At 40.1% G+C, this 23,943-nt stretch overlaps 1 protein-coding gene and 1 long non-coding RNA gene across 5 annotated transcripts; both read left to right on the top strand.

The window, feature by feature from the left end:
* Positions 1-27: 27 nt before the first annotated feature.
* On the top strand, positions 28-5,431 carry LOC148727741 (uncharacterized). Its single transcript, XR_016002199.1, has 4 exons — positions 28-1,681; positions 2,000-2,114; positions 2,488-3,470; positions 4,151-5,431. It is a non-coding gene; the product is annotated as an uncharacterized LOC148727741 (long non-coding RNA).
* A 773-nt stretch (positions 5,432-6,204) lies between these two features.
* On the top strand, positions 6,205-21,089 carry LOC148727740 (protein fem-1 homolog B-like). 4 transcript variants are annotated; one of them, XM_088762366.1, is made up of 4 exons: positions 6,205-8,416; positions 9,471-9,585; positions 17,393-18,948; positions 19,489-21,089. In XM_088762366.1, the coding sequence occupies exons 1-4, from the start codon at positions 6,590-6,592 to the stop codon at positions 19,684-19,686; spliced, it is 3,696 nt and encodes a 1,231-aa protein (XP_088618492.1). In that variant the 5' UTR covers positions 6,205-6,589; the 3' UTR covers positions 19,687-21,089. The 4 variants fall into 4 exon arrangements, with proteins under 4 accessions (XP_088618492.1, XP_088618493.1, XP_088618494.1 ...); XM_088762367.1 differs by lacking the exons at positions 17,393-18,948; positions 19,489-21,089 and adding exons at positions 9,943-10,916; positions 11,537-12,907; XM_088762368.1 differs by lacking the exons at positions 6,205-8,416; positions 9,471-9,585 and adding exons at positions 14,292-15,824; positions 16,808-16,976.
* Positions 21,090-23,943: the final 2,854 nt, after the last annotated feature.

Below are 23,943 nucleotides of genomic sequence, written 5' to 3'. Positions count from 1 at the left end.
ATAACCTGGGCATGAGAGGTCGCCGTCTCTTACCCAGTCTCCGCATGTCGCGCTCCGATGCTCTTCCCTCGAACTTTACGATGAGTTTAGCCTTGAGTACATATTTTTTCGCGCTCCTACCCTCGCGTGTGACTCCCGCTTCACGCTCGCCGAGTGCCTGTCTCTATTTGCCTCAAAACCGCGAACCCTAAATTGGTAAGACACTTTCCTTCATGCACTCTCTTTCTCCTCTTGTTTCGTATCACGGTCCCCTTCACAGGGTACAAGCAGTCAGGGGCCAAGGACTCGAAACAACGAAACGAGAAGACCCTATTCCCATTGGATGTACGCAGATTCTTTCCTGAGGCTTTTCTGGGGATGCTTCAGTCACGAAATAATAGATTTAACTCCTCCCTTGGTTTTGTTTTCCTTTTTTATTTTGTCTTGGTGACGGAAGCGCGGAAAAGGGCAGAACAAAAGTCACTAAAAGAACTCGAAAGTCTTGCTCGTTACAGTCCACTGAATAACATGAACTACCAAAAATAGTTACGAAACATCCCAAGCTTTGAACAAGTTTTATTACAAGACGTATGCAAGAGCAGGATTGTAAGAAATTTTTAATGGAGATCATTTAATTTTCAAAACACTTATCTCCATTGTTTTCAAAGATTAAGTTTTCCTGTTTTAACTAGTGATCCAATGATAAAGGAAACTTAAATAATGGCGATCTGTTGACTCTTCGATTTCCCAACTGATTTTTTATGCATATTCTACAGTGGAACCTCTCGAGTGCGGAAACCGACGGGGAGGAGCAAAGTCTCCTCATTAGGGAGGAGTCCGTAAGGAGAAGTTACTATATGAGCAAAGAGGAAAAATAATGCGCGTAGCCCGCTTTTGTATTTCTTCAAGTTCGTTGGAAAGGTACACGGGGAGGCCGTCATGGAAGACAGGACATGCATACTCTGCTAAAGACTTGCATACTAGGATAAAAACACGAACGCAGGAAACGGCAAAACAACTAAACTACAAATAAACCGACGAAATAAAACCAAGAAAGGTAAAAACACGTCCTTACCGATTGTCCTCTCTGTACGCCTGAGTGGTTAGATACGCAAGATCCAAAAACTTCGCAACAAACGCAATAAACTTCAAAAACGCAAAACTTAGACCGTGTACACAGACTACTAGAAGAGACGCACGAGGTTCTAAAATACGATCTGAAGGAAACGTCACTAATATTTAACCCAGACAGTTATAATATTGTACACCAATTTTCACGTTTCAGAGAGCAAAGAAACGGTAGGAATAGCCAACATTGTTCAAAGAATTGTGCGTTTAGACATTCGTAACCGCGAGGGAAATACATTATTGCATCTAGCGACGTGGCAGAAAACGCCAGTTGATGAAAAAACTATAGGAAATGCGTACAAGCTTCTCTGCGTTAAAACCATGAGGTTAATTTTACATGCTGGGTGCGATGTAAATGGCGTGAACTTTGCTGGTAATATTATCGATAGGGGTGTAGCAGGACTTCCATGTTTACATAGTGTTTTACATTTGGCGTCGGTCCCTATTGTTGGAATTGGATTGTGATAACTTTTTGTTATTTACTCAAACAGCTAATTTGAATTCCCACGCAGACGACTCAGGGAAAAGCAGTCATAAGAAAACTATCACGATTGCGGCTTAAAAGTCTGTACAAGTGAGTGTTATGCGTGACTCCCAACCATTAAGAAATAAAAAAGCTCATCGGTCTTAATACTGCGCGAATGATATTATCTCGAAAAGCTTTATAAACAGCTCTATCAATATTAGTCGCGAGACAAGTGGCGGTCAAACGTAAGCGACAGTGATGTTTGCAACTCGCACGTAGCCTTGTAGTGTCGGAGCAATGACATCTAAAGATTTAAAGTCCGTGCTGATGTACAAGTAGTTTAAATAGTACGGAGTAAGTTCCGTTACATATGCTAAAATATTTTGCAATCCTCAAAGTGGCTATGTGTTCTCCATTTTCTCTAAGGATGAAGTAACCCAAAGTGGTTCCAGTATGGGAAGAGGAACAAGATTTGTTCCTGGAAGAAAGGAAGACCTAACTGAAAATTTTGAAACGGAACCTTTAGCGAAGGAAATATCAGGTAAGAGGATCCAGTTGAAGATCAAATTAGCTGTTAGGTAGCTCGTGCGATCTTGGTGCCAATTAATCCCATTTACGGCTCATCTACCGATATCGTTTACGCCGCACTCGCGGAAAATGACCAGCGAAAAGCGATAATAACTGAGATTGAAGAAAATTTAAAAAGTGGGAATAGAAAATATATACTGGGATTTCCAGTAAGATATAACAACTGCTGTGGATTCAGCTCCTAAGTTTGGTAGTTTCGATTTAATAGTCGCCCTGAAAAAAAAGGCAATTTTAAGCTTTTATCACACCTTCACAAGAGCTGAAAAAACAACAACGATTTTCAATTTTTGTTATTTTAAAAAAACGATATACGACTTTTTTTTAAGGGCAATTGAGGGAGATGACACAGCAGTTGAAAAATGTCCGAGAGCAACTACGAGAGAAAGATAGACAACTGAACGAAAGAAATGGACAAATAAGGGAGATGATCCAGCTATTAACGAATGTCCATGATGAAGATAGAGATGGACAACTGAGGGAAGGACAGAACGGTTGACAAACATTCAAGGACAACTACAAGAGAGAGATGGACGATTGAGAGAGAATGATGGACAAGTAAGGCAGATGAATCAGCAGTTGACAATTGTCCAAGGGCAACTACAAGAGAAAAATGAAGAAGTCTGTTCTTTGGAGGAGCGGCTGAGAGCAAGGGATCAGGAAGTGATTGAACTTGAGAAATCTTTATCAACAGCTCAACGAACCTTAAGCGAACGTTCACGCCAACAGACACCTGACTGGGTTTTTCAACTGGAAAGAAAACTGAAAAATTCAAATTCAATTAAAAGAAAACTGCCTCGGTAGTGGAGGCTAAGGAAAGGTTGTCGAAGGCAAGTATTGTGGCTGTACTGTTGCCATCAAACAGACTTACGGAGTTCTTCTTAAATCCTCCCCCTACTACAGGGAACTGTTTGAGCGAGAAATGAACATTGCCTCAAGATGCCACCATCCTTGCCTACTACAATTTATTGGAGTTACAAACGATGAAGAAAGTCCTTTGTTTGTGACGGAGCTCATGGAAACGAGTTTACGAAGATTGGTTGAGGAGCGACCTCTTTCCAGTAGTGAAACATCTGTCATTTCTTTGGATGTGGCTCGAGCATTAAACTACCCTCATCTAAAGAAACCACACCCCATTATTCTCCGGGATATCAGCGGTGCCAATGTGTTGCTGTGGCGACGAAACGACTAGTGGCGAGGCAAAGTATCGGATTATGGTGCCGCCAATTTTACGAAGGTGACCATGACAGCTTGTCCCGGTGCTGAAATGTACAGTGCGCCTGAAGCATTTACTGAACAACTAAATTGAAAGGTATTTTTATTGCCTTCTTCGTAGTAAATCGTATCCATGAAAAGAGACCATACTAAATCACCTGAGCTGTATTAAGTGGTCCGATCTCTGAGCTTTAGAAAACTCGTCTTGAGCTCATATATTATACAGACCAGACCGAAAGCGGCTATGGTTGACACAAAATAGAGCATCATGGTTCAGTCATCCTGTTCCGTTTTGAATAAGAATGAATGGCTGACTCATCTGTCATCAGCATGTAATAATATAAAAACTGGAATGCCTGAACCGAAGAGTTGAACCAAGAAAAGATTTGTAGCATCAAAAATGTATTTAATGGAGACGGCGCCAGGGATCAAATGATAGATAAGATGAAAGGTACCCCTCCGGCATGGTAAACAAGTTTTTCGTCAAATGACTGGGGCCAAGAGAAGATGAGGTCATCCTCTCTTCCTGAAACTCATTGGACATAGACTTCGGTGGCAAATAAAATGAACTTTTTAGGTGATTCCTCAGAATTGCATTGCGTGTCATTGCTCTGTAGCAAGCATGGTGACCTATCTCACTTTTTTCATTGTAGTGCTCGAAAAAGAGATTAGTAGGGAACATTTGAGGAGAGTTTCGAAAAATCGTTCGACAGCTTTTCTTTCTGATGGAATCCCTGAGGAAGTGTGATCATTTTGATTTACCCTATTTATGTTAAGGTTGATGTGTACAGCTTTGGCAATCTACTCTGCGAGATGTGCACTGGGATTCTGCCTGATCGAGATAGGCGCGAGGAACAAGTTGCCATGGTGACTGACCGCGTGTTTCGAACTCTCGTTCGCCGATGTCTGCAACGAGATCCTGAAGCGAGACCCAGTATGGACGAAATCATTAGTGAACTTGAAAGACTAGTTTAAGACAGGTTTGATACAATTTGCTCTACAAACATTTAATAAAATATTTTTACTGCGGTACAGATGGATTAAATGATAGTCCCTCATTTATGTTTGTGAATGGCACTGTCAATAAGTCGAGCGTCAACTGCGACTGGCTGATCTTTGGACAAACAAAGTGCAGCTTATCTTGAACAGAAAATTACTTTTCAACAATTTCAGTTTTTTTTTCGCACGGCATACTTTTTAATTTAGTTACACCTTTGATCTGTACTGAATTTCTTCATTCGAGTGTCATTATAAAACATTCGTCACTCTGAGTCAAAGTAAAATTTTTAAAAGTCTAGATTTTTATCTATGTAATTATTGCCAATAATAGATAACAATTCCTGAGGCCGCTTAAGATATTTTTGCTCGGATGAATATGTAATTTTGTCCCATTCAGCTCTAGGCTGCTACCGCATCTTAATCCTAGTTAATGCCGAATGTGATTTTATGTCTATGCCGGCGTGGAAAGATCACGGGAAAGTGCAAATCTTCGTGAATACAAAATAATGAAGCAATACAACGCACTTTTTATTGGTTTACAGACTTACCAACCCACCAGGGATGATAACCAACCCACAGGGTAACCAACCCATGGTAACCAACCCATGGTAACCAACTCATGGTAACCAACCCACCAGGGATGATAGGAGAAGACATGGAAAATTTCTGAATCGTAGTCCAGGCGGGACTGATTCCCAAACTTTTCTCGTGTTCTCCCAACATCGCGAGTAGGATATTATGCCGGTAAACATATAGAAAGTGCGGTATATTTCTTTTATATAATTAAGTTAAATTGTGACATTCACGTTTACTGGTGCAATAGAGGATAGCAGTTTAGCTAAGTCATCGTACGTTCCGGCTGCCGAAGGTGATTCAGGTATAAATAAAGAATTGGTATTTTATGTCAAGACACATTTCTACTTTTATTCAGGCGCTCATATGCTAGTATTTAGTCGTATTCATACGGTTTTACAATTATTTGTTTTGGATAAATCAGATACACGTACAATTTTCGATGTGCAGCATGTTTCCAAAGCATTTCAAAATCAAATAAAACTTCATCCCTTCCAAGAGTGTTTATAAATGTTTTTCTACCGTTTTTGAAGCCTATTTTTGAAAATCATGCACCATTGTGCCAGTATGGAGCTTCAACGGTGACTTGTTGTTAAACACAAACGACAGTCAGGCGCCCAACGAAACGCCGCAGGCTAAGTTCAATTACAAGACTTTGACAAAATCGACTTGTGGTTTTTTTCTGGTGTGTATTCTAAGTAGAAGATGTACAGTAAAGAGTATGATACGCAGTCTGCAAATCACATACTGGGTATGAACTGAAGCTTGGTGATAAATAGAGTATAAGACGATATAGCTAACAGTGTAATGATTAACCTCCTGTCACTGAATCAGCCATCAAACTGAATAGTGATTATTTAACAAATGTGTCTGTGTTTTGACTGGGAGGTTGAAATGTTAAATCTGTCTATCCGCGTAGCTATGCATTCCCTAGCGTAATGCACGATGTATAAAATGTATCTCAAGCCCCCAGTTCTGTCCATTTACACCGTTATATGATAATTTTCTACACTTGAAATCAAGACGCGCTCAGTTCATTACAAGTGTTTAAATGGCGTGACCACACATAAATCGTAATCTATAGACTAGAAAGAACTGTTTCTCACTCTTCTGTCTTTAACTCTTGTGGATTTATAATCCTCGACCGAATAAGGGCGAAATGAAATCTCATTCAAGTTTTGCATGAAGCTTTCCCACATTTCTCCAGATCAGTTGGGCCCTCTCCCTCCCCTCCCCAAATGATGAAATAGTGTCACACGCCACGCTTTCTCGAAAAAGAGGAATGTTTGGTTTCTAGTTGAGAGATTATGATTGTGAAATAGTGGAATTCATGCATATCACATTTGAAAATGTAACGCAACTAAGTGTTTATTCAGAGAGAACATAAAAAGGTTTGTGAACATGATTCGCTTCAGGACACTTTTTTTTTAACGAAGCAACGGCACTGCCTCGCCACAGCAGATAGATTGGACCAAAGATCGATAGGTAAAATTATCTGCTTTTCTCTTAGCGTGATCTCCAGTGAAATAAGAGTCTCTCTGTACGAGATTCTGACCTCGAAGGTTGCGTTTGTTCCTCTGCATACCGAATTCAAATTGAGCGTGGGAGAGAATCTTGAGGCCCGTTTGCTCGTGTTTTTCTTAAATGGCTAGTAATGCATCCGTGCGTAGTAACGCATCTAATGCTCTTCAAGCTGCTTTGGACGACAGTTCTCGTCTGAGTCATGTGTTAGAGGAGATGAAAGCCGACATAAGAAAAACCACTTTGGGAACGAAAATCAACGATGGCGACGACCTTGCGACTCCTCTCATCATCGCTGCTCGTGATGGAAAACTCGATTCTGTGAAGGTCCTTTTACGTTATGAAGCAAACATCGAGGCTCGTGGATCGATTAAAGTTGAAGGAGAGGTTTTGGAGGGTTGCACAGCTTTGTGGACCGCTGTTACTAATGGTCATCTTGAGGTTGTGAGACTCTTGATCGAACAAAACGCCGACGTCGACGGCAGAACGGCGACAAATTCGACTCCCTTGAGATCTGCTGCCTTCGATGGACGCCTTGATGTTGTGCAGTGTTTGGTTGAGAACGGGGCCGATGTAAATGCACGAAATTTTGTCAATAGTACTCCTCTGATGATAACATGCGGCAAGGGTCACATGGATGTTGTTTCTTTTCTTGTCGAAAATGGCGCAAATATACATTTAGAAGACAATTATGGAGAAAATTGTCTTCATTATGCTGCAGTAGGGGGAAACGTTCAGGTAGTTGATAAGCTGCTAGCTTTGGGAGCAAAAGAAAAGCACAATCTTAAGCGGCTTACGCCAGTTCTTAAAGCCAGTAATCAATGTAAAACTGAAATGGTGGAGTATTTTATCAGCCGACCGGAATGTACAAAGGAACAAAAAGTTGATGCTCTTGAACTTCTTGGTGCTACCATTGCTAATGATGGTGATGCTTATGCCATTGAAGAAGCATTCAGTTACATGAAACGTGGAATGCTGGAGAGGTATAAAGATCCGTCATGTCTTTTGCTTAAAAAGAAAATGGAACCAGTCGAAGCTTATGAAAATAGAAGAGAGAGTCAAACTCTTGAGGAACTCTCTCTGCTAGAAGGCGATGATCATGCCATCCACATGGAGGGACTTGTTATCAGAGAGAGAATCCTTGGACCTGACAATGCAGAATTGAGATACCGGATAAGATACCGGGGAGGTGTTTTAGCTGACTTTAAAGAGTACGAGCCGTGTATTGCTTTGTGGACACGAGCGATGGAAATAGCCATGAACTGCGATGTTCCAAAACCAAGGGAGCTTGACGACCTCACAGCTTTATTTTCAAAAATGGTGCTGAATGGACATAATTTGAGTCCAAAAAGTATCGAGAACGTTTTCGAAAAACTCGTCGATGCAAATATGAAACTGACAGAAGCGTTAGAGTCAGGAAAATTGCAAGAGGAGGGCAAGAATGAGACACAACAAGAATTGCTTTTCTATGCTCTCTATCTTTTGATTATATACAAAAAAGTTCAAGTTTCTCCAGAAATGAAAAGTGAAAACATTATTAACTTTCTTCAGAGATTTCTGCACTCAAATCCTCGCTCCCATCCTGATGGAAATACACTTCTGCACCTGGCTGTATGGCATAAAACTCCAGTTCCAAAGGGTCGAGTGCAAACAGTGTGTAAACTTCCTTGTATTGAGACGATGAAGCTTATTTTACATGCAGGGTGTGATGTGAATGTTGTTAACACAGAAAGAAACACTCCTCTTCATTTAGCCGTGACTTTTGTACCAAGACCTGAACGAGTAGAAGCTTTGAAAGAAATGCTGGAGTTGCTGTTAGATCTCGGTGCGGATACAAAGCTTGTAAACAAGAATGGTCAAACAGCAATGGACTGCTGTGAGACTGACGAGGCACGAAGGATCTTGTCTGCGAAAGAAGGACTGGGAACCACGAACATCGATGGTAGAGAGGTAAGATAATTTTGATTTTTAACTCTTTTTATACATTACCTTAAATTATTACGGTAAGCATCCTCACGAAATGGGAGAATAGTGAGTTTATTTCTCCATAGGATCTTGTGTTGATTATTTTTCGTAACGCCTGGTTGCCTTTCTTCGGCTTTCTGTCACTTTTAATGATTTCCAAACTCATCCGCTTTTATGAATGAAAAAATTCGTTAGGATGCTGTGATAGTCAAAAGTAGCATGTCCGAGGGTGGCTTTCAAGCTATAGCAGAACTTTAGATAAAGCTAGAGGGCAGACCTTAGAGCGGTCGACCTGTTGATCAAATTTACAAACTTGTGATCACCCGTCCTATTAATGCTTGCAAAAATAACACAAAGTAATTAAAATGAAAATTCAAACAACAACTGAGGAGAGTTAAGTCAAGTAAAACTACTGACTGGTGATCTTTGGGACTGAATTGTGATATATAAGAGCACTATGGTCACTTATTATACTTTTACAAATTTCTGTGGGTCTTTTCATTATTTTAGAGGTTGCCACACTTTTTCCTGAATATTTATTAACACAATTTTGCTGTCAGTCCTTGGAATGTAACCTGACTATGCATCTTTGTGTTTTAAATCTGGCGTCGGTTCATATCGTTGAAATTGGCTTGTAATAACGTTTTGTTACTTACCCAACCAGCTAATGTAAATTTCCACGCAGACGACTTAGGGAAAAGCGGTCATAAAGCCTGTACAAGTCAGTGTCATGCATGGCTTGCAACCATTAAGAAATCTTAAAAGCTCACGGTCTTAATACTGCCCGAGTGGTATTACCTCGAAAAGCTTCATAAACAGCTCTATCAATATTAGTCGCGAGACAAGTGGTGGTCAAACATAAGCAGCAAGGATGTTTACAACTCGCACGTAGCCTTGTAGTGTCGGAGCAATGACATTGAAAGGTTTAAAGACTGTGCCGATATACAAATAGTTTAATTAGTACGGAATAAATTCCGTTACATATGCTAAAATATTTTGCAATCCTCAAAGTGGCAATGTGTTCTCCACTTTCTCTAAGGATGAAGTAACTGGAAATTGTTCCAGTAAGGAGAGAGGAACAAGATTTGTTCCTGGAAGAGAGAGGGACATAAATGACAATTTGGAAAAGGAACCTACAGCAAAGGAAATATCAGGTAAGAGGATCCAGTTGAGGATCAAATTAGCTTTTAGGTAACTTGGGCGATCTTGATGCCAATTAATCCAATTTACGGCTCATCCATCGTTTACGCCGCACTCGCGGAAAATGACCAGCGAAAAGCGGCAATAACAACAGAGATTAAAGAAAATTAAAATAGTGGGAATAGAAAATATATACTGGGATTTCCAGTAAGATATAACAACTGTTGTGGATTCAGCCCCGATTTAACAGTCGCCCTGAAAAAAAAAAAGACAATTTTAAGCTTTTATCACACCTTCACTAGAGCTAAAAAAACAACAACAATGATTTTCTATTTTTTTAAAAAAAAAAAACATATTCGACTTTTTTTAAGGGCAATTGAGGGAGATGACACAGCAGTTGAAAAATGTCCGAGAGCAACTACGAGAGAAAGATAGACAACTGGAGGAGAGAAATGGAGAAATAAGGGAGATGACCCAGACATTTATGAATGTCCATGATGAACTACAAGAGAGAGATGGACAACTGAGGGAAAGGACAGAACAGTTGACAAATGTTCAAGGACAACTACAAGAGAGAGATGGACGATTGAGAGAGAAAGATGGACAAGTAAGGCAGATGAATCAGCAGTTGATAATTGTTCAAGGGCAACTACAAGAGAAAAATGAAGAAGTCTCTACTTTGGAGGAGCGGCTGAGAGCAAGGGATCAGGAAGTGATTGAACTTGAGACATCTCTATCAACAGCTCAACGAACCTTAACCGAACGTTCACGCCAACAGACACCTGACTGGGTGATTTCACGCGATCAAATTCAACTGACAGAAAACTGCCTCGGTAGTGGAGGCTGGGGAAAGGTTGTCGAAGGCAAGTATTGTGGCTGTACTGTTGCCATCAAACAGATTTACGGAGTTCTTCTTAAATCCTCCCCTTACTACAGGGAACTGTTTGAGCGAGAAATGAACATTGCCTCAAGATGCCGCCATCCCTGCCTACTACAATTTATTGGAGCTACAAACGATGAAGAAAGTCCTTTGTTTGTGACGGAGCTCATGGAAACGAGTTTACGAAGATTGGTTGAGGAGCGACCTCTTTCTAGTAGTGAAACATCTGTCATCTCTCTGGATGTGGCTCGAGCATTAAACTACCTTCATTTAAAGAAACCACGCCCCATTATTCACCGGGATATCAGCAGTGCCAATGTGTTGCTGTGGCGACAAAACGACCAGTGGCGAGGCAAAGTATCGGATTATGGTGCCGCCAATTTTACGAAGGCGACCATGACAGCTTGTCCCGGTGCTGAAATGTACAGTGCGCCTGAAGCATTTACTGAACATCAAAATTTAAAGGTAGTTTTATTGCCTTGTTTGTAGTAAATTGTATCCATGAAAAGAAACCAAACTAAATCACTTGAGCTGTGTTCAGTGGTCCGATCTCTGAGCTTTAGAGAACTCGTCTTAAGCTCATATATTATACAAACCAGACCGAAAGCGGCTACGTTTGAGACAAAATAGAGCATCATGGCTCAGTCGTCCTGTTCCGTTTTGAATAAGAATGAATGGCTGACTCATCGGTCAACAGCATGTAATAATATAAAAACTGGAATACCTGAACCAAAAAATTAGCCAAGAAAAGATTTGTAGCATCAAAAATTTATTTAATGGAGACGGCGCCAGGGATCAAATGATAGATAAGATGGGAGATACCCCTCCGGCATGGTAAACAAGTTTTTTGTCAAATGACTGAGACCAAGAGAGGATGAGGTCATCCTCTCTTCCTGAAACTCATTGGACATAGACTTCGGTGGCAAATAAAATGAACCTATCTCACTTTTTTTTATTGTAGTGCTCGAAATAGAGATTAGTAGGGAACATTTGAGAAGAGTTTCGAAAAATTGTTCGACAGCTTTTCTTTCTAATGGCATCCCTGAGGAAGTGTGATCATTTTGATTTACCCTATTTATGTTAAGGTTGATGTGTACAGCTTTGGCGTTCTACTCTGCGAGATGTGCACTGGGATACTGCCTGATCGAGATAGGCGCGAGGAACAAGTTGCCATGGTGACTGACCGCGTGTTTCGAACTCTCATTCGCCGATGTCTGCAACGAGATCCTGAAGCGAGACCCAGTATGGACGAGATCATTAGTGAACTTGAAAGACTAGTTTAAGACAGGTTTGATACAATTTGCTCTACAAACATTTTAATAAAAAAAATATAAATATATATATATATATATATATAGGCCCAGAAGGCCGAAACAGTACTGTCTCCAGTTAGTTATATATATATATAGTATATATTTATATTTATATTTCATATTCGTTATTTTGGGCCGATCAGATCATCGCTGATCCAACTTACAAGAGTAGGAGTATCGTCCACGGTTGCCTGCTGAACATTTCACAGTTATTTTAATAAAATATTTTTACTGCGGTACAGATGGATTAAATGATAGTCTCTCATTTATGTTTGTGAATAGCACTGTCAATAAGTCGAGCGTTAACTGCGACTGGCTGATCTTTGGACAAACAAAGTGCAGCTTATCTTAAACATAAAATTACTTTTCAACAATTTCAGTTTTTTTTTCGCACGGCGTACTTTTTAATTTAGTTACACCTTTGATCTGTATTGAATTTCTTCATTCGAGTGTCATTATAAAACATTTGTCACTCTGAGTCAAAGTAAAATTTTTAAAAGTCTAGATTTCTATAAATGTAATTATTGCCAATAATAGATAACAATTCCTAAGGACACTTAAGATATTTTTGCTCGGATGAATATGTAATTTTGTCCCATTCAGCTATAGGCTGCTACCGCATCTTAATCCTAGTTAATGCCGAATGTGATTTTATGTCTATGCCGGCGTGGAAAGATCACGGGAAAGTGCAAATCTTCGTGAATACAAAATAATGAAGCAATACAACGCACTTTTTATTGGTTTACAGACTTACCAACCCACCAGGGATGATAACCAACCCACAGGGTAACCAACCCATGGTAACCAACCCATGGTAACCAACCCATGGTAACCAACCCATGGTAACCAACCCATGGTAACCAACCCACCAGGGATGATAGGAGAAGACGAGGAAAATTTCTGAATCGTAGTCCAGGGGGGGACTGATTCACAAACTTTTCTCGTGTTCTCCCAACATCGCGAGTAGGATATTATGCCGGTAAACATATAGAAAGTGCGGTATATTTCTTTTATATAATTAAGTTAAATTGTGACATTCACGTTTACTGGTGCAATAGACGATAGCAGTTTAGCTAAGTCATCGTACGTTCCGGCTGCCGAAGGTGATTCAGGTATAAATAAAGAATTGGTATTTTATGTCAAGACACATTTCTACTTTTATTCAGGCGCTCATATGCTAGTATTTAGTCGTATTCATACGGTTTTACAATTATTTGTTGTGGATAAATCTGATACACGTACAATTTTCGATGTGCAGCATGTTTCCGAAGCATTTCAAAATCAAATAAAACTTCATCCCTTCCAAGAGTGTTTATAAATGTTTTTCTACCGTTTTTGAAGCCTATTTTTGAAAATCATGCACCATTGTGCCAGTATGGAGCTTCAACGGTGACTTGTTGTTAAACACAAACGACAGTCAGGCCCCCAACGAAACGCCGCAGGCTAAGTTCAATTACAAGACTTTGACAGAATCGATTTGTGGCTTTTTTCTGGTGTGTATTCTAAGTAGAAGATGTACAGTAAAGAGTATGATACGCAGTCTGCAAACCACATACTGGGTATGAATTGAAGCTTGGTGATAAATAGAGTATAAGACGATATAGCTAACAGTGTAATGATTAACCTCCTGTCACTGAATCAGCCATCAAACTGAATAGTGATTATTTAACGAATGTGTCTGTGTTTTGACTGGGAGGTTGAAATGTTAAATCTGTCTATCCGCGTAGCTATGCATTCCCTAGCGTAATGCACGATGTATAAAATGTATCTCAAGCCCCCAGTTCTGTCCATTTTCACCGTTATATGATAATTTTCTACACTTGAAATCAAGACGCGCTCAGGTCATTACAAGTGTTTAAATGGCGTGACCACACATAAATCATAATTTATAGACTAGAAAGAACTGTTTCTAACTCTTCTGTCTCTAACTCTTGTGGATTTATAATCCTCGACCGAATAAGGGCGAAATGAAATCCCATTCAAGTTTTGCATGACGCTTTCCCACATTTCTCCAGATCAGTTGGGCCCTCTCCCTCCCCTCCCCAAATGATGAAATAGTGTCACACGCCACGCTTTCTCGAAAAAGAGGAATGAGAGATTATGATTTTGAAATAGTGGAATTCATGCATATCACATTTGAAAATGTAACGCAACTAAGTGTTTATTTAGAGAGAACATAAAAAGGTTTGTGAACATGAATCGCATCAGGAAATTTTTTTTTAACGAAGCTAGTAAAGCATCCGTGCGTAGTAACGCATGTAATGCTCTTCAAGCTGCTTTGGACGACAGTTCTCGTCTGAGTCATGTGTTAGAGGAGATGAAAGCCGACATAAGAAAAACCAATTTGGAAACGAAAATAAACGATGGCGACGACCTTGCGACTCCTCTCATCATCGCTGCTCGTGATGGAAAACTCGATTCTGTGAAGGTCCTTTTACGTTATGAAGCAAACATCGAGGCTCGTGGATCGATCAAAGTTAAAGGAGAGGTTTTGGAGGGTTGCACAGCTTTGTAGACCCCTGTTACTAATGGTCATCTTGAGGTTGTGAGACTTTTGATCGAGCAAAACGCCGACCTCGACGGCAGGCTATCGAAAAATTCGACTCCCTTGAGATCTGCTGCCTTCCATGGACGCCTTGATGTTGTGCAGTGTTTGGTTGAGAACGGGGCCGATGTAAATGCACGAAATTCTGTCAATAGTACTCCTCTGATGGTAACATGCGGCCAGGGTCACATGGATGTTGTTTCTTTTCTTGTCGAAAATGGCGCAAATATACATCTAGAAGACAATTATGGAGAAAATTGTCTTCATTATGCTGCAGGAAGGGGACACGTTCAGGTAGTTGATAAGCTGCTAGCTTTGGGAGCAAAAGAAAAGCACAATCTTAAGCGGCTTACGCCACTTCTTAAAGCCAGTAATCAATGTAAAACTGAAATGGTGGAGTATTTTATCAGCCGACCGGAATGTACAAAGGAACAAAAAGTTGATGCTCTTGAACTTCTTGGTGCTACCATTGCTAATCGTGCTGATGCTTATGCCATTGAAGAAGCATTCAGTTACATGAAACGTGGAATGCTGGAGAGGTATAAAGATCCGTCATGTCTTTTGCTTAAAAAGAAAATGGAACCAGTCGAAGCTTATGAAAATAGAAGAGAGAGTCAAACTCTTGAGGAACTCTCTCTGCTAGAAGGCGATGATCATGCTATCCACATGGAGGGACTTGTTATCAGAGAGAGAATCCTTGGACCTGACAATACAGTATTGAGATACCCGATAAGATACCGGGGAGCTGTTTTAGCTGACTTTAAGGAGTACGAGCTGTGTATTGCTTTGTGGACACGAGCGATGGAAATAGCCGTGAACTGCGATGTTCCAAAACCAATGGAGCTTGACGGCCTCACAGCTTTATTTTCAGAAATGGTGCTGAATGGACATAATTTGAGTCCAAAAAGTATCGAGAACGTTTTCGAAAAACTCGTCGATGCAAATATGAAACTGACAGAAGCGTTAGAGTCAGGAAAATTGCAAGAGGAGTACAAGAATGAGACACAACAAGAATTGCTTTTCTATGCTCTCTATCTTTTGATTATATACAAAAAAGTTCAAGTTTCTCCAGAAATGAAAAGTGAAAACATTATTAACTTTCTTCAGAGATTTCTGCGCTCAAATCCTCGCTCCCATCCTGATGGAAATACACTTCTGCACCTGGCTGTATGGCATAAAACTCCAGTTCCCGAGTTTGGATTGAATGAAAGTGGCACGGTGTGCAAGCTTCCTTGTACTGAGACGATGAAGCTTATTTTACATGCAGGATGTGACGTGAATACTGTTAATACAGAAGGAAACACCCCTCTTCATTTAGCCGTGACTTTTGTACCAGGACCTGAAAAAAAAGAAACTTTGAAAGAAATGCTGGAGTTGCTGTTAGATTTCGGTGCGAATACAAAGCTTGTAAACAAGAATGGTCGAACAGCAATGGACTGCTGCGGGACTGACGAGGCACGAAGGATCTTGTCTGCGAAAGAAGGACTGGGAGCCATGAACATCGATGGAAGAGAGGTAAGATAATTCTGATTTTTAACTCTTTATACATTACCTTAAATTACTACGGTAAGCATCTTCACGAAATGGGAGAATAGTGAGTTTATTTCTCCATAGGATCTTGTGTTGATTATTTTTCGTAACGCCTGGTTGCCTTTCTTCGGCTTTCTGTCACTTTTAATGTTTTCCAAACTCATCCGCTTTTATGAATGAAAAAATTCGTTAGGATGCTGTGATAGTCAAAAGTAGCATGTCTGAGGGTGGCTTTCAAGCTACGGCAATCCTTTAGGACCTTTAGATAAAGCTAGAGGGCGGACTGTATAGTGATCAAGTTTACAGACTTGTGATCACCCGTATGATTAATGCTCGTACATAAATACAAAGCAATTTGAATAAACGTTCAATAGCAAACCGACAAGAGTAATTACTGACTGTCGATAGTTCGGAAGGAATTGTAAAACAGTAAGAGCACACTGGTCCCCAATTAAAACTCTACCAATTTTGGTGAGCCTTTCTTATTTCTGTAGTGTGACTCACTTTTTAGTAAAAGCTTACTTTGTAATAGAATAAGAAAGATGTTAAGTTTAGAGCTCGGTGAAGAAATAGAGAAAGGTGTTTTTCGTGTTGTCACGAGGTGGGACAGGGAATGAAATGCACGCTCCGATTCCGCGCCCCACTGCTCTGCGGTACACTGGACGGTTGTCATTGATATGAACTTCGTAATGGGCCTTGCTCACTCCGCAAAGAGTCTGCGGCTCAGTGGATAAGCATTGGAGCGGGGAATATGAAGTTCATATGGAGACTCAGAATTTTTTCCTTTTCCCACGTTCATGAAAAGACGAAAAACATTCCACTCTTCACGATGGCTGATTTACCCTATAAACTCACCTGATAAAACCAAAACTACAAATTTTTTAAATTCGTTTGGTAGGCAAGCCCAATATACATACACAGATGTTTTAGTATCGCCTAAGTTGCTCTGTGTTTTCCATCTTTCTAAGGATGAAGTAACTGGAAGTGGAGCTGCTGAAGAAAGAGGAGCAAGATCTGTTTCTACAACAGAAAAAGACGTAAAAGATAATATTAAAGAGGAAACTACGCGAAAGGAAATATCAAGTGAGAGGATGTTATCGAGGAACAAATTTGTTGAGAAAATAGTTATAAGAAAGTGTAAGTCGGAGTTCCGTAGTCAGCTTTTAGGTAACACTGTTAGGTAACGTGGGAGAACTGAGTAAATTTTAAACGGATAGCAGGCGGGATGCCAAGTTATCAATACAACATGACGGTTTCCCCATTGTTTAAGATCTTTGGGAAACGAAAAGGCAAATGCGAAAAACAAATAAGCAAAAAAAAAATCATCGGAAAACGAGGTCAACATGTTTTCGGTAAAATGTGAAAATTCAAAGCCAGGCCATGGTTACAAGAAATGAAAGAACAGGATATGACATTTAAGTTTTCTTTTTAAGTTTCAGCGTCTCTCGATATAACACTTACCCTGAGAGAAAAGTGAGGACCTTTTGGCTTTTCGGTTGACGCTCTGTGAGACAAAAAGGTGAAACTTACATTGTTTTATTTCATAATCAAAGGACAACTGAGGGAGTTGACACAGCAACTGGAAAACGTTCAAGAGCAACTAAGAAAGAGAGATAGACAACTAAGAGACAGAGATGGACAACTGAGGGAGATGACACAGCAGTTAACAAATGCCCAGAGGCAGCTACAAGAAAGAGATGGACAACTAAGAGAGAGAGATGGACAACTGAAGGAGATGACAGAGCAGTTGACAAATGTTCAGAGGCAGCTTCAAGAAAGAGATGAACAACTAAGAGAGAGAGATGGACAACTACGAGAGAGAGATGGCCAACTAAGAGAGAGAGATGGACAAGTACGAGAGAGAGATGAACAAATGAGGGAGATGATACAGCAGTTGAAAAATACCAAGAGGCAGCTACAGGAAAGAGATGGACAACTAAGGGAAAGAGATGGACACGTACGAGAGAGAGATGGACAACTGAGGGAGATGACAGAGGAGTTGAAAAATGCCCAGAGGCGGCTACAGGAAAAAGATGGACAACTAAGAGAGAGAGATGGACGAGTACGAGAGAGAGATGAACAACTGCAGGAGATGACACAGCAGTTGAAAAATGCCCAGAGGCACCTTCAAGAAAGAGATGGACAACTAGGAAAGAGAGATGGACAAGTACGAGAGAGAGATGAACAACTGAAGGAGATGACACAGCAGTTAAAAAATGCCCAGAGGCAGTTTCAAGAAAGAGATGGACAACTAAGAGAGAGAGATGGACAAGTACAAGAGAGAGATGGACAACTGAGGGAGATGACAGAGCAGTTGACAAATTCCCAGAGGCAGCTACAAGAAAGAGATGCACAACTAGGAGAGAGAGATGGACAAGTTAGCGAGATGACAAAGCAGTTGACAACTGTCCGCGGGCAACTACAGGAACAAAATGGAGAAGTTACTTCTTTGGGAAGACTGCTGAGGACCAAACAGCACGAAATAGACGAGTTGGAGACGTCTCTTTCAGCGGCTCAAAGGGCGTTAAATGAACGTTCACGCCATCAGACTTCTGACTGGGTCATTTCACGCGATCAGATTCAGCTGACGGACAAATGCCTTGGTAAAGGAGGTTGGGGAAGTGTTGTCGAAGGCAAGTATTGCGGCTGTACTATTGCCGTCAAACAGATGTACGAGTTGATCCTTTCTGATCACAACCGTAGATTGTTTGAGAGAGAGATGAGTATTGCCGCCAGATGCCGCCATTCTTGTTTGCTGCAGTTCATTGGAGCAACAAATGATGAAGGAAGTCCTCTGTTCGTGACAGAGGTCATGGAGTCAAGTTTACGAGCATTGTTAGAAGAGCGAGCTCTTTCCAATACCGAAGTGTCTATTATTTCTCTGGACGTGGCTCGAGCATTAAACTACCTTCATCTAAAGAAACCATCTCCCATCATTCACCGCGACATTAGCAGTGCCAATGTGTTGCCATGGCGGCAAGCTGACCAATGGCGAGGCAAAGTGTCGGATTATGGCACGGCTAGTGTTGTGCAGCAGACTATGACAGTTGGTCCTGGTACCATGATATACAGTGCACCTGAAGCACATACTAAACATCAAACCGTCATGGTATGTCTGAAATTTGGAGTTGTTTCTCAATTGTCTACTTGTGTTTGCAGTAAGGTATATCTATAGAAAGATGTTGAATCAATTTGTGGAGGGCACGGGACCAGAAATCTCGTGTGATCTCTGTCCATAGTCGAACCCTTTTTAGTTGGTAAACCGGTCGGGTGCTTAACGTGATATCAGTATGTAGGAAAGTTACCGCAGGACGGATCATGAAAAAGTTAAATTCAACCAGGAGAGGAGTCGAGCTTATTTATCCACCTTCAGTCAGTTTACATCACGCAGAATGTTTATTATTCTTGAGGCATTTATCTGCAATGTAAAATTAGCGGCGAAGCGTACAATACTGTTTGGTTTTTATTGGTTTGTTTGCATAGCAATTTTTGCATAGCAATAAGACAACATTTCTGTGACGTAAACAGAATGCAAAATAAGGGGAAAAACAAGGAGGAATAGATATATAAAGGTATAGTTACATAAACTAGCAAGAATGCAGGTTCATGCATGTTTAACTTTTCATTGTTAATCTCTTTTCGAACTCAGGTTGATGTTTACAGTTTTGGAGTTCTCCTCTGTGAGATTTGCATCCGGGAGTTACCGGATCCTGACAGACGTGACGAGCAAGTTGCTAGGGTGACAAACCGTGTGATTCGAGCTCTCATTCGAGGATGCCTGCAGCAAGATGCTGAAGCAAGACCAAGTATGGAAGATATCATTGGTGAACTCGAACAACCAATGTAAGATTGGTTTTGAAAAGTTGTGCTCTTTATCTACACTTGCAAACGAAAAGAAAAGAAACATAAAAACCTTTGATCTAAAATGGCCTGTGTAAACTAGCTTTCTCATGGCCAGCGATAAGATGATATAACTTTTAAGACCTACGTTTGAGGTGCTGAACGTTTCATTAGCCGAACTTAAATCGAAATAGTACTAGCCCAGAATGACAAAAGGAGGCGTATTGTTGCCGTTCCATGACCATTACAGTTTTTGAGTTCAAAGACTTTCAGAGCTTTCAGCAAAAAAAAAAGAAAAGAGAAATAATCTTTAGTTAAAAACAGGTAATTTTCAGAAAGCACAAGTAATTATTAACTAGGCAATGAGTTCGGCACATGACATGTCCGGCATCAAAATGAAAACTGTCCCAAAGTGTAAACTCCTTGCAATCTAGGCGAGAAGAATAGCTTACATACATGTTACATGAGATAAGGATATTTAAAACTTCCTGAAAGTATACCCGTGTTAACTTAAGTTGTGGACTCTTTGTCATAATGACCAAATAACACTGGTTTTGACCCAGTTGTCATTTATAGCTTTGCAGTTTTTATTTCCAGTAGCTTTTTGTCAAGTTGTTGCAGTGATATTATCGGTAAGGGTGTAATTAGGCTTTTTCCTAGTACAACACAAAAGGCGTTCACGTGTTAGGTAGCTATGGTAGCTTTCTATCCCAAATTTTAAGAAGCATAGGTGAAAAGTCGAGTGTCAACTGCTACTTCGCGTCCTCACAAATCTTTCGAAAACCGAGCTATACAGTTGGCACTGTCTCGTTAAATTTAGAGATCCTCGGTCAAACGATCCTTATCTTGTGTTATACGAAATTCCATATCTCATTTGTGTCGGTTTGTCGGAAGTGTCCGTGCTTTTAAGTGTGTGTCTGATCGCTGCGGCCATCTGCCATTGTAGTTTTTAAGTTTGGGTAACCGTTAGATAACCGTTAGCTCGTTGCCAAAGATGATTTAAGTATAAGTAAACATGATTTTAGAATAGTTCTTCAAACCTATTTTTGAACATCTCACACATGAGCTTCAGCGCCTCGATGTCGATTTATTACTCGACACGGACTCAGGCCTCCATGGAAGCGCCTTAACAAAGAGACTTCGATTTGATCTATTAGAATTTTTTTTTATAAAGTGTATTCCAAGTGCGATGTGTGGACTAGTTACAACATACACTTCCATGCAAATACAAGGTATGAATTGTTGCGTGGTCAAGAATCGAGATGTGTCAAACAGTAGAGTAATATGATAGATAACAGTGTGATGATTGACCTCCAGTCAATCAACTAATCAAACTGAACAGTGATTATGAAGCAAAGGTGTCTGCGTTTTGACTGGGAGATTAAAGGATTAAATAATTATGTCTATCGATCTATGTAGCTCTACATTCTCTCAGTGCATCACCATAACCTAAGTGTTTGCTTTTGTCCATCTTAGCCGGCTTAGGATGGTAAGTGAGTTAGTATAACCTGAAAAGTATTAAAGCTTAGCAGCTTGTGGGGTCGAAGTCAAGGCTCACTGCCTTGGTACTGGTTGTATGAGGCGAAGGACAGAAGACTGACCCCAGTCCACGGACTCCTCCGATGGAATGGGAATGAGCTAGCGTAAAATGGACTTACCCTTCAAAATCCTACTGCAAATGAGTTCTATTAAAAGCCCTACTATTTTTATACCTACACTGCGTTACCATTTTCTTCAATCGATGCAACAAACTTCTCAAATAAAAAGTCAAACCACAATTAGTTTGAGTCGGCGCGGGAAATAGCAATATCGTTTATCAGTCTACTTAGTTTCAGTATCTTATTTCACTTGTGTCCTCTTCAATGATGCAGCGTGTTGCGCCTCCTTCAATTCTGCTTCGAGCTTCAATATTCACGCTTAGTTTAAGCGTTAGCGGTGTGTTGGGCTATGTATCGTGTGGTGTTGTTCTGTTCCGCTTTCTATCACCCCGCCGCGCTGCTGTACGTAAAATACATGCATTATTGAGTCTAGACATCTTCAACTGTGAAAAGTCTTTGATATACAAGGTAAATATGTACTGAAACACGAAACAATGAATGTTGTTACTACTGGAAAAGAAGCGAAGGTATATCGTTGATAATATTTCACGGTCGTTTATGGTATGGTCTCGGCTAATTGAAATCCAAAACTAGACGCATGGCTGCGTGAACTCGGGCTTCTTTTGTTTGAAGTTGTTGTGAAATATGACGGTCCCGTGGTTAAAATTTTTCGATGAATAATTAATCAATTAAGTCATAGCGTGGCAGCACCCAAATGATTCGAGTTGAGAAGAATTTTACAGTTAGTAAACTAAGAAAGTGAACACTTGTATTCCTGAGTTATTTTTAACGATCTTGTTTGAAAAGAATGCAAGATATTGGTGAGACTTGAGAAATATTTCGTATTAGTATATACTAAAACAGTGGATAGCGTTGAAGGCGCGCTCTGATTGGCTAGTCAAACTCCGAATATCCTTTGCTATTTACCTCCGAACAACTCGAGAAAAAAGGGCGTCCCGGTTTGCATCCATGACAAGCGAAGAAATCACTGAAATTAACGACGGTGGTGTATATTATCTCACTGTTTTAGTATATACTAAAACAACTATTGACCTCAGCGTCGGTGGTTAGCGGTGGATATTTACCTCGCCGCTTCGCGGAATTAATAACTTTATTAACGTGTCAATCGTTCTAGATTTTACAAGTAAAAACTAATTGGGGACACCTACTACGTAAACTAAACTAATAATTATAATAATAATAATAAGAAAAACTATATACAAACAATATAAAATTGATAAAATTAAGTTTTACATAACTCACAATTTTCACAATTATTTTTCGATATAACATTTGATAGGTCAAGGACTCTGACTTAATTTTTAAATGCAGTTAGAGAGTCAGCCAATTTGATTGATTTGGGGAGCTTCGACCAAATATAAGGTCCCATGTACTTTAAGCTGTCTTCCCCATGTAACCGTGTTGTATCTTGGTAAGGAGAAATCGTCTGCATTCCTAAGATTGTACCTACTTATGCCGCAACTAAAAAGTTCAGAAATATATGGTGGGACTAAATTAGTTTTAACTTTATACATAAATATAGCCATGCCCTGAAGTCTGCGATTACATAACGTTGGGAGTCTTGCTTTATCTAGAAGTGCTTCATAAACAAATAAATATCCACGGTAAATAAATAAATAAATAAATATCCTCGGTAAATATCCACCACTAACTAGCTCCACTTCGGTGAATAGTTGTTAATTATTGAGTTTTTCTGTAATCACTTTTAAGATCTAAACTTACTTCAGTTCAACAAACATCAACAGGTTTTGGCAAATCATCTGATGGTAAATACTTGTTCAAAGATGAATTTTCATATAGTCTCTTGCCATACTGAATAACATCAGATAAGGTGTTTGAATTCCAATAACTACATGATTTTATTACAGAGTAACAGAGTGAATAAAGGCTGATAGTTTCGAAAGAAACTGTTTGGGGCTGCTTCGGTGGGAGTAACAAAATAATTTGGATATATCAACAAAGTTGAAGTGGTAAATTGGCCACCGTAACGATTACAAAAGCTGACGTTTCGAGCTTTAGCCCTTCGTCGTCGCTGCCATGAAGGGCTAACGCTCGAAACGTCAGCTTCTGTAATCGTTACGGTGGCCAATTTACCACTTCAACTTTGTTGATATATCCAAACAACAGAGTGAATAGACAGCCATCGCAAAACTCACATGGAACTTTCTGGTTTCACAGGCATGACTCTGAAAAAGGGTGCTATTTTGAACTTTATCAATTTTAACCCCTTTCAACTCACATATATCATTGTTATGTATACTCTGAAAATAATGTGCTAAGCCACAAGTGACGTCGAACTAAATTGCTGTCGAACTAAATAATTTGAGCGAGCCCTATAATAAAGACGTCAGCGGCTTTATAAATACTGTCTCGACAACGCTTCAAAATGGCGGAGAAAACGAGTGCTGAAAGTGACGATCTTGTTTTTCTCGCAAACGTCATTAGAGAGGGAAGGCAACTCAGCATACATGTATTGTTGCAAAAACCTTGTTGCGAGGAGGAGACGAGTTTTGAATGTTGCTGTCTTGGTGCTGCCACTAATAGTCCATTTTACAGTTGTGTGCTTGGTTGCCAAGCCTTTGAATGGGAATGAGGCTAGGGATGACCCTGTTATGATACAAACCTTGCTGCCTTTCAACTGTAAA

This window comes from Stylophora pistillata, chromosome 6, assembly GCF_964205215.1.
Source record: "Stylophora pistillata chromosome 6, jaStyPist1.2, whole genome shotgun sequence".
NCBI classification, from domain to species: Eukaryota; Metazoa; Cnidaria; class Anthozoa; order Scleractinia; family Pocilloporidae; genus Stylophora; species Stylophora pistillata.
Note: the sequence above shows the minus strand (reverse complement) of the source record. Positions and strands in the feature narration are given on the sequence as shown.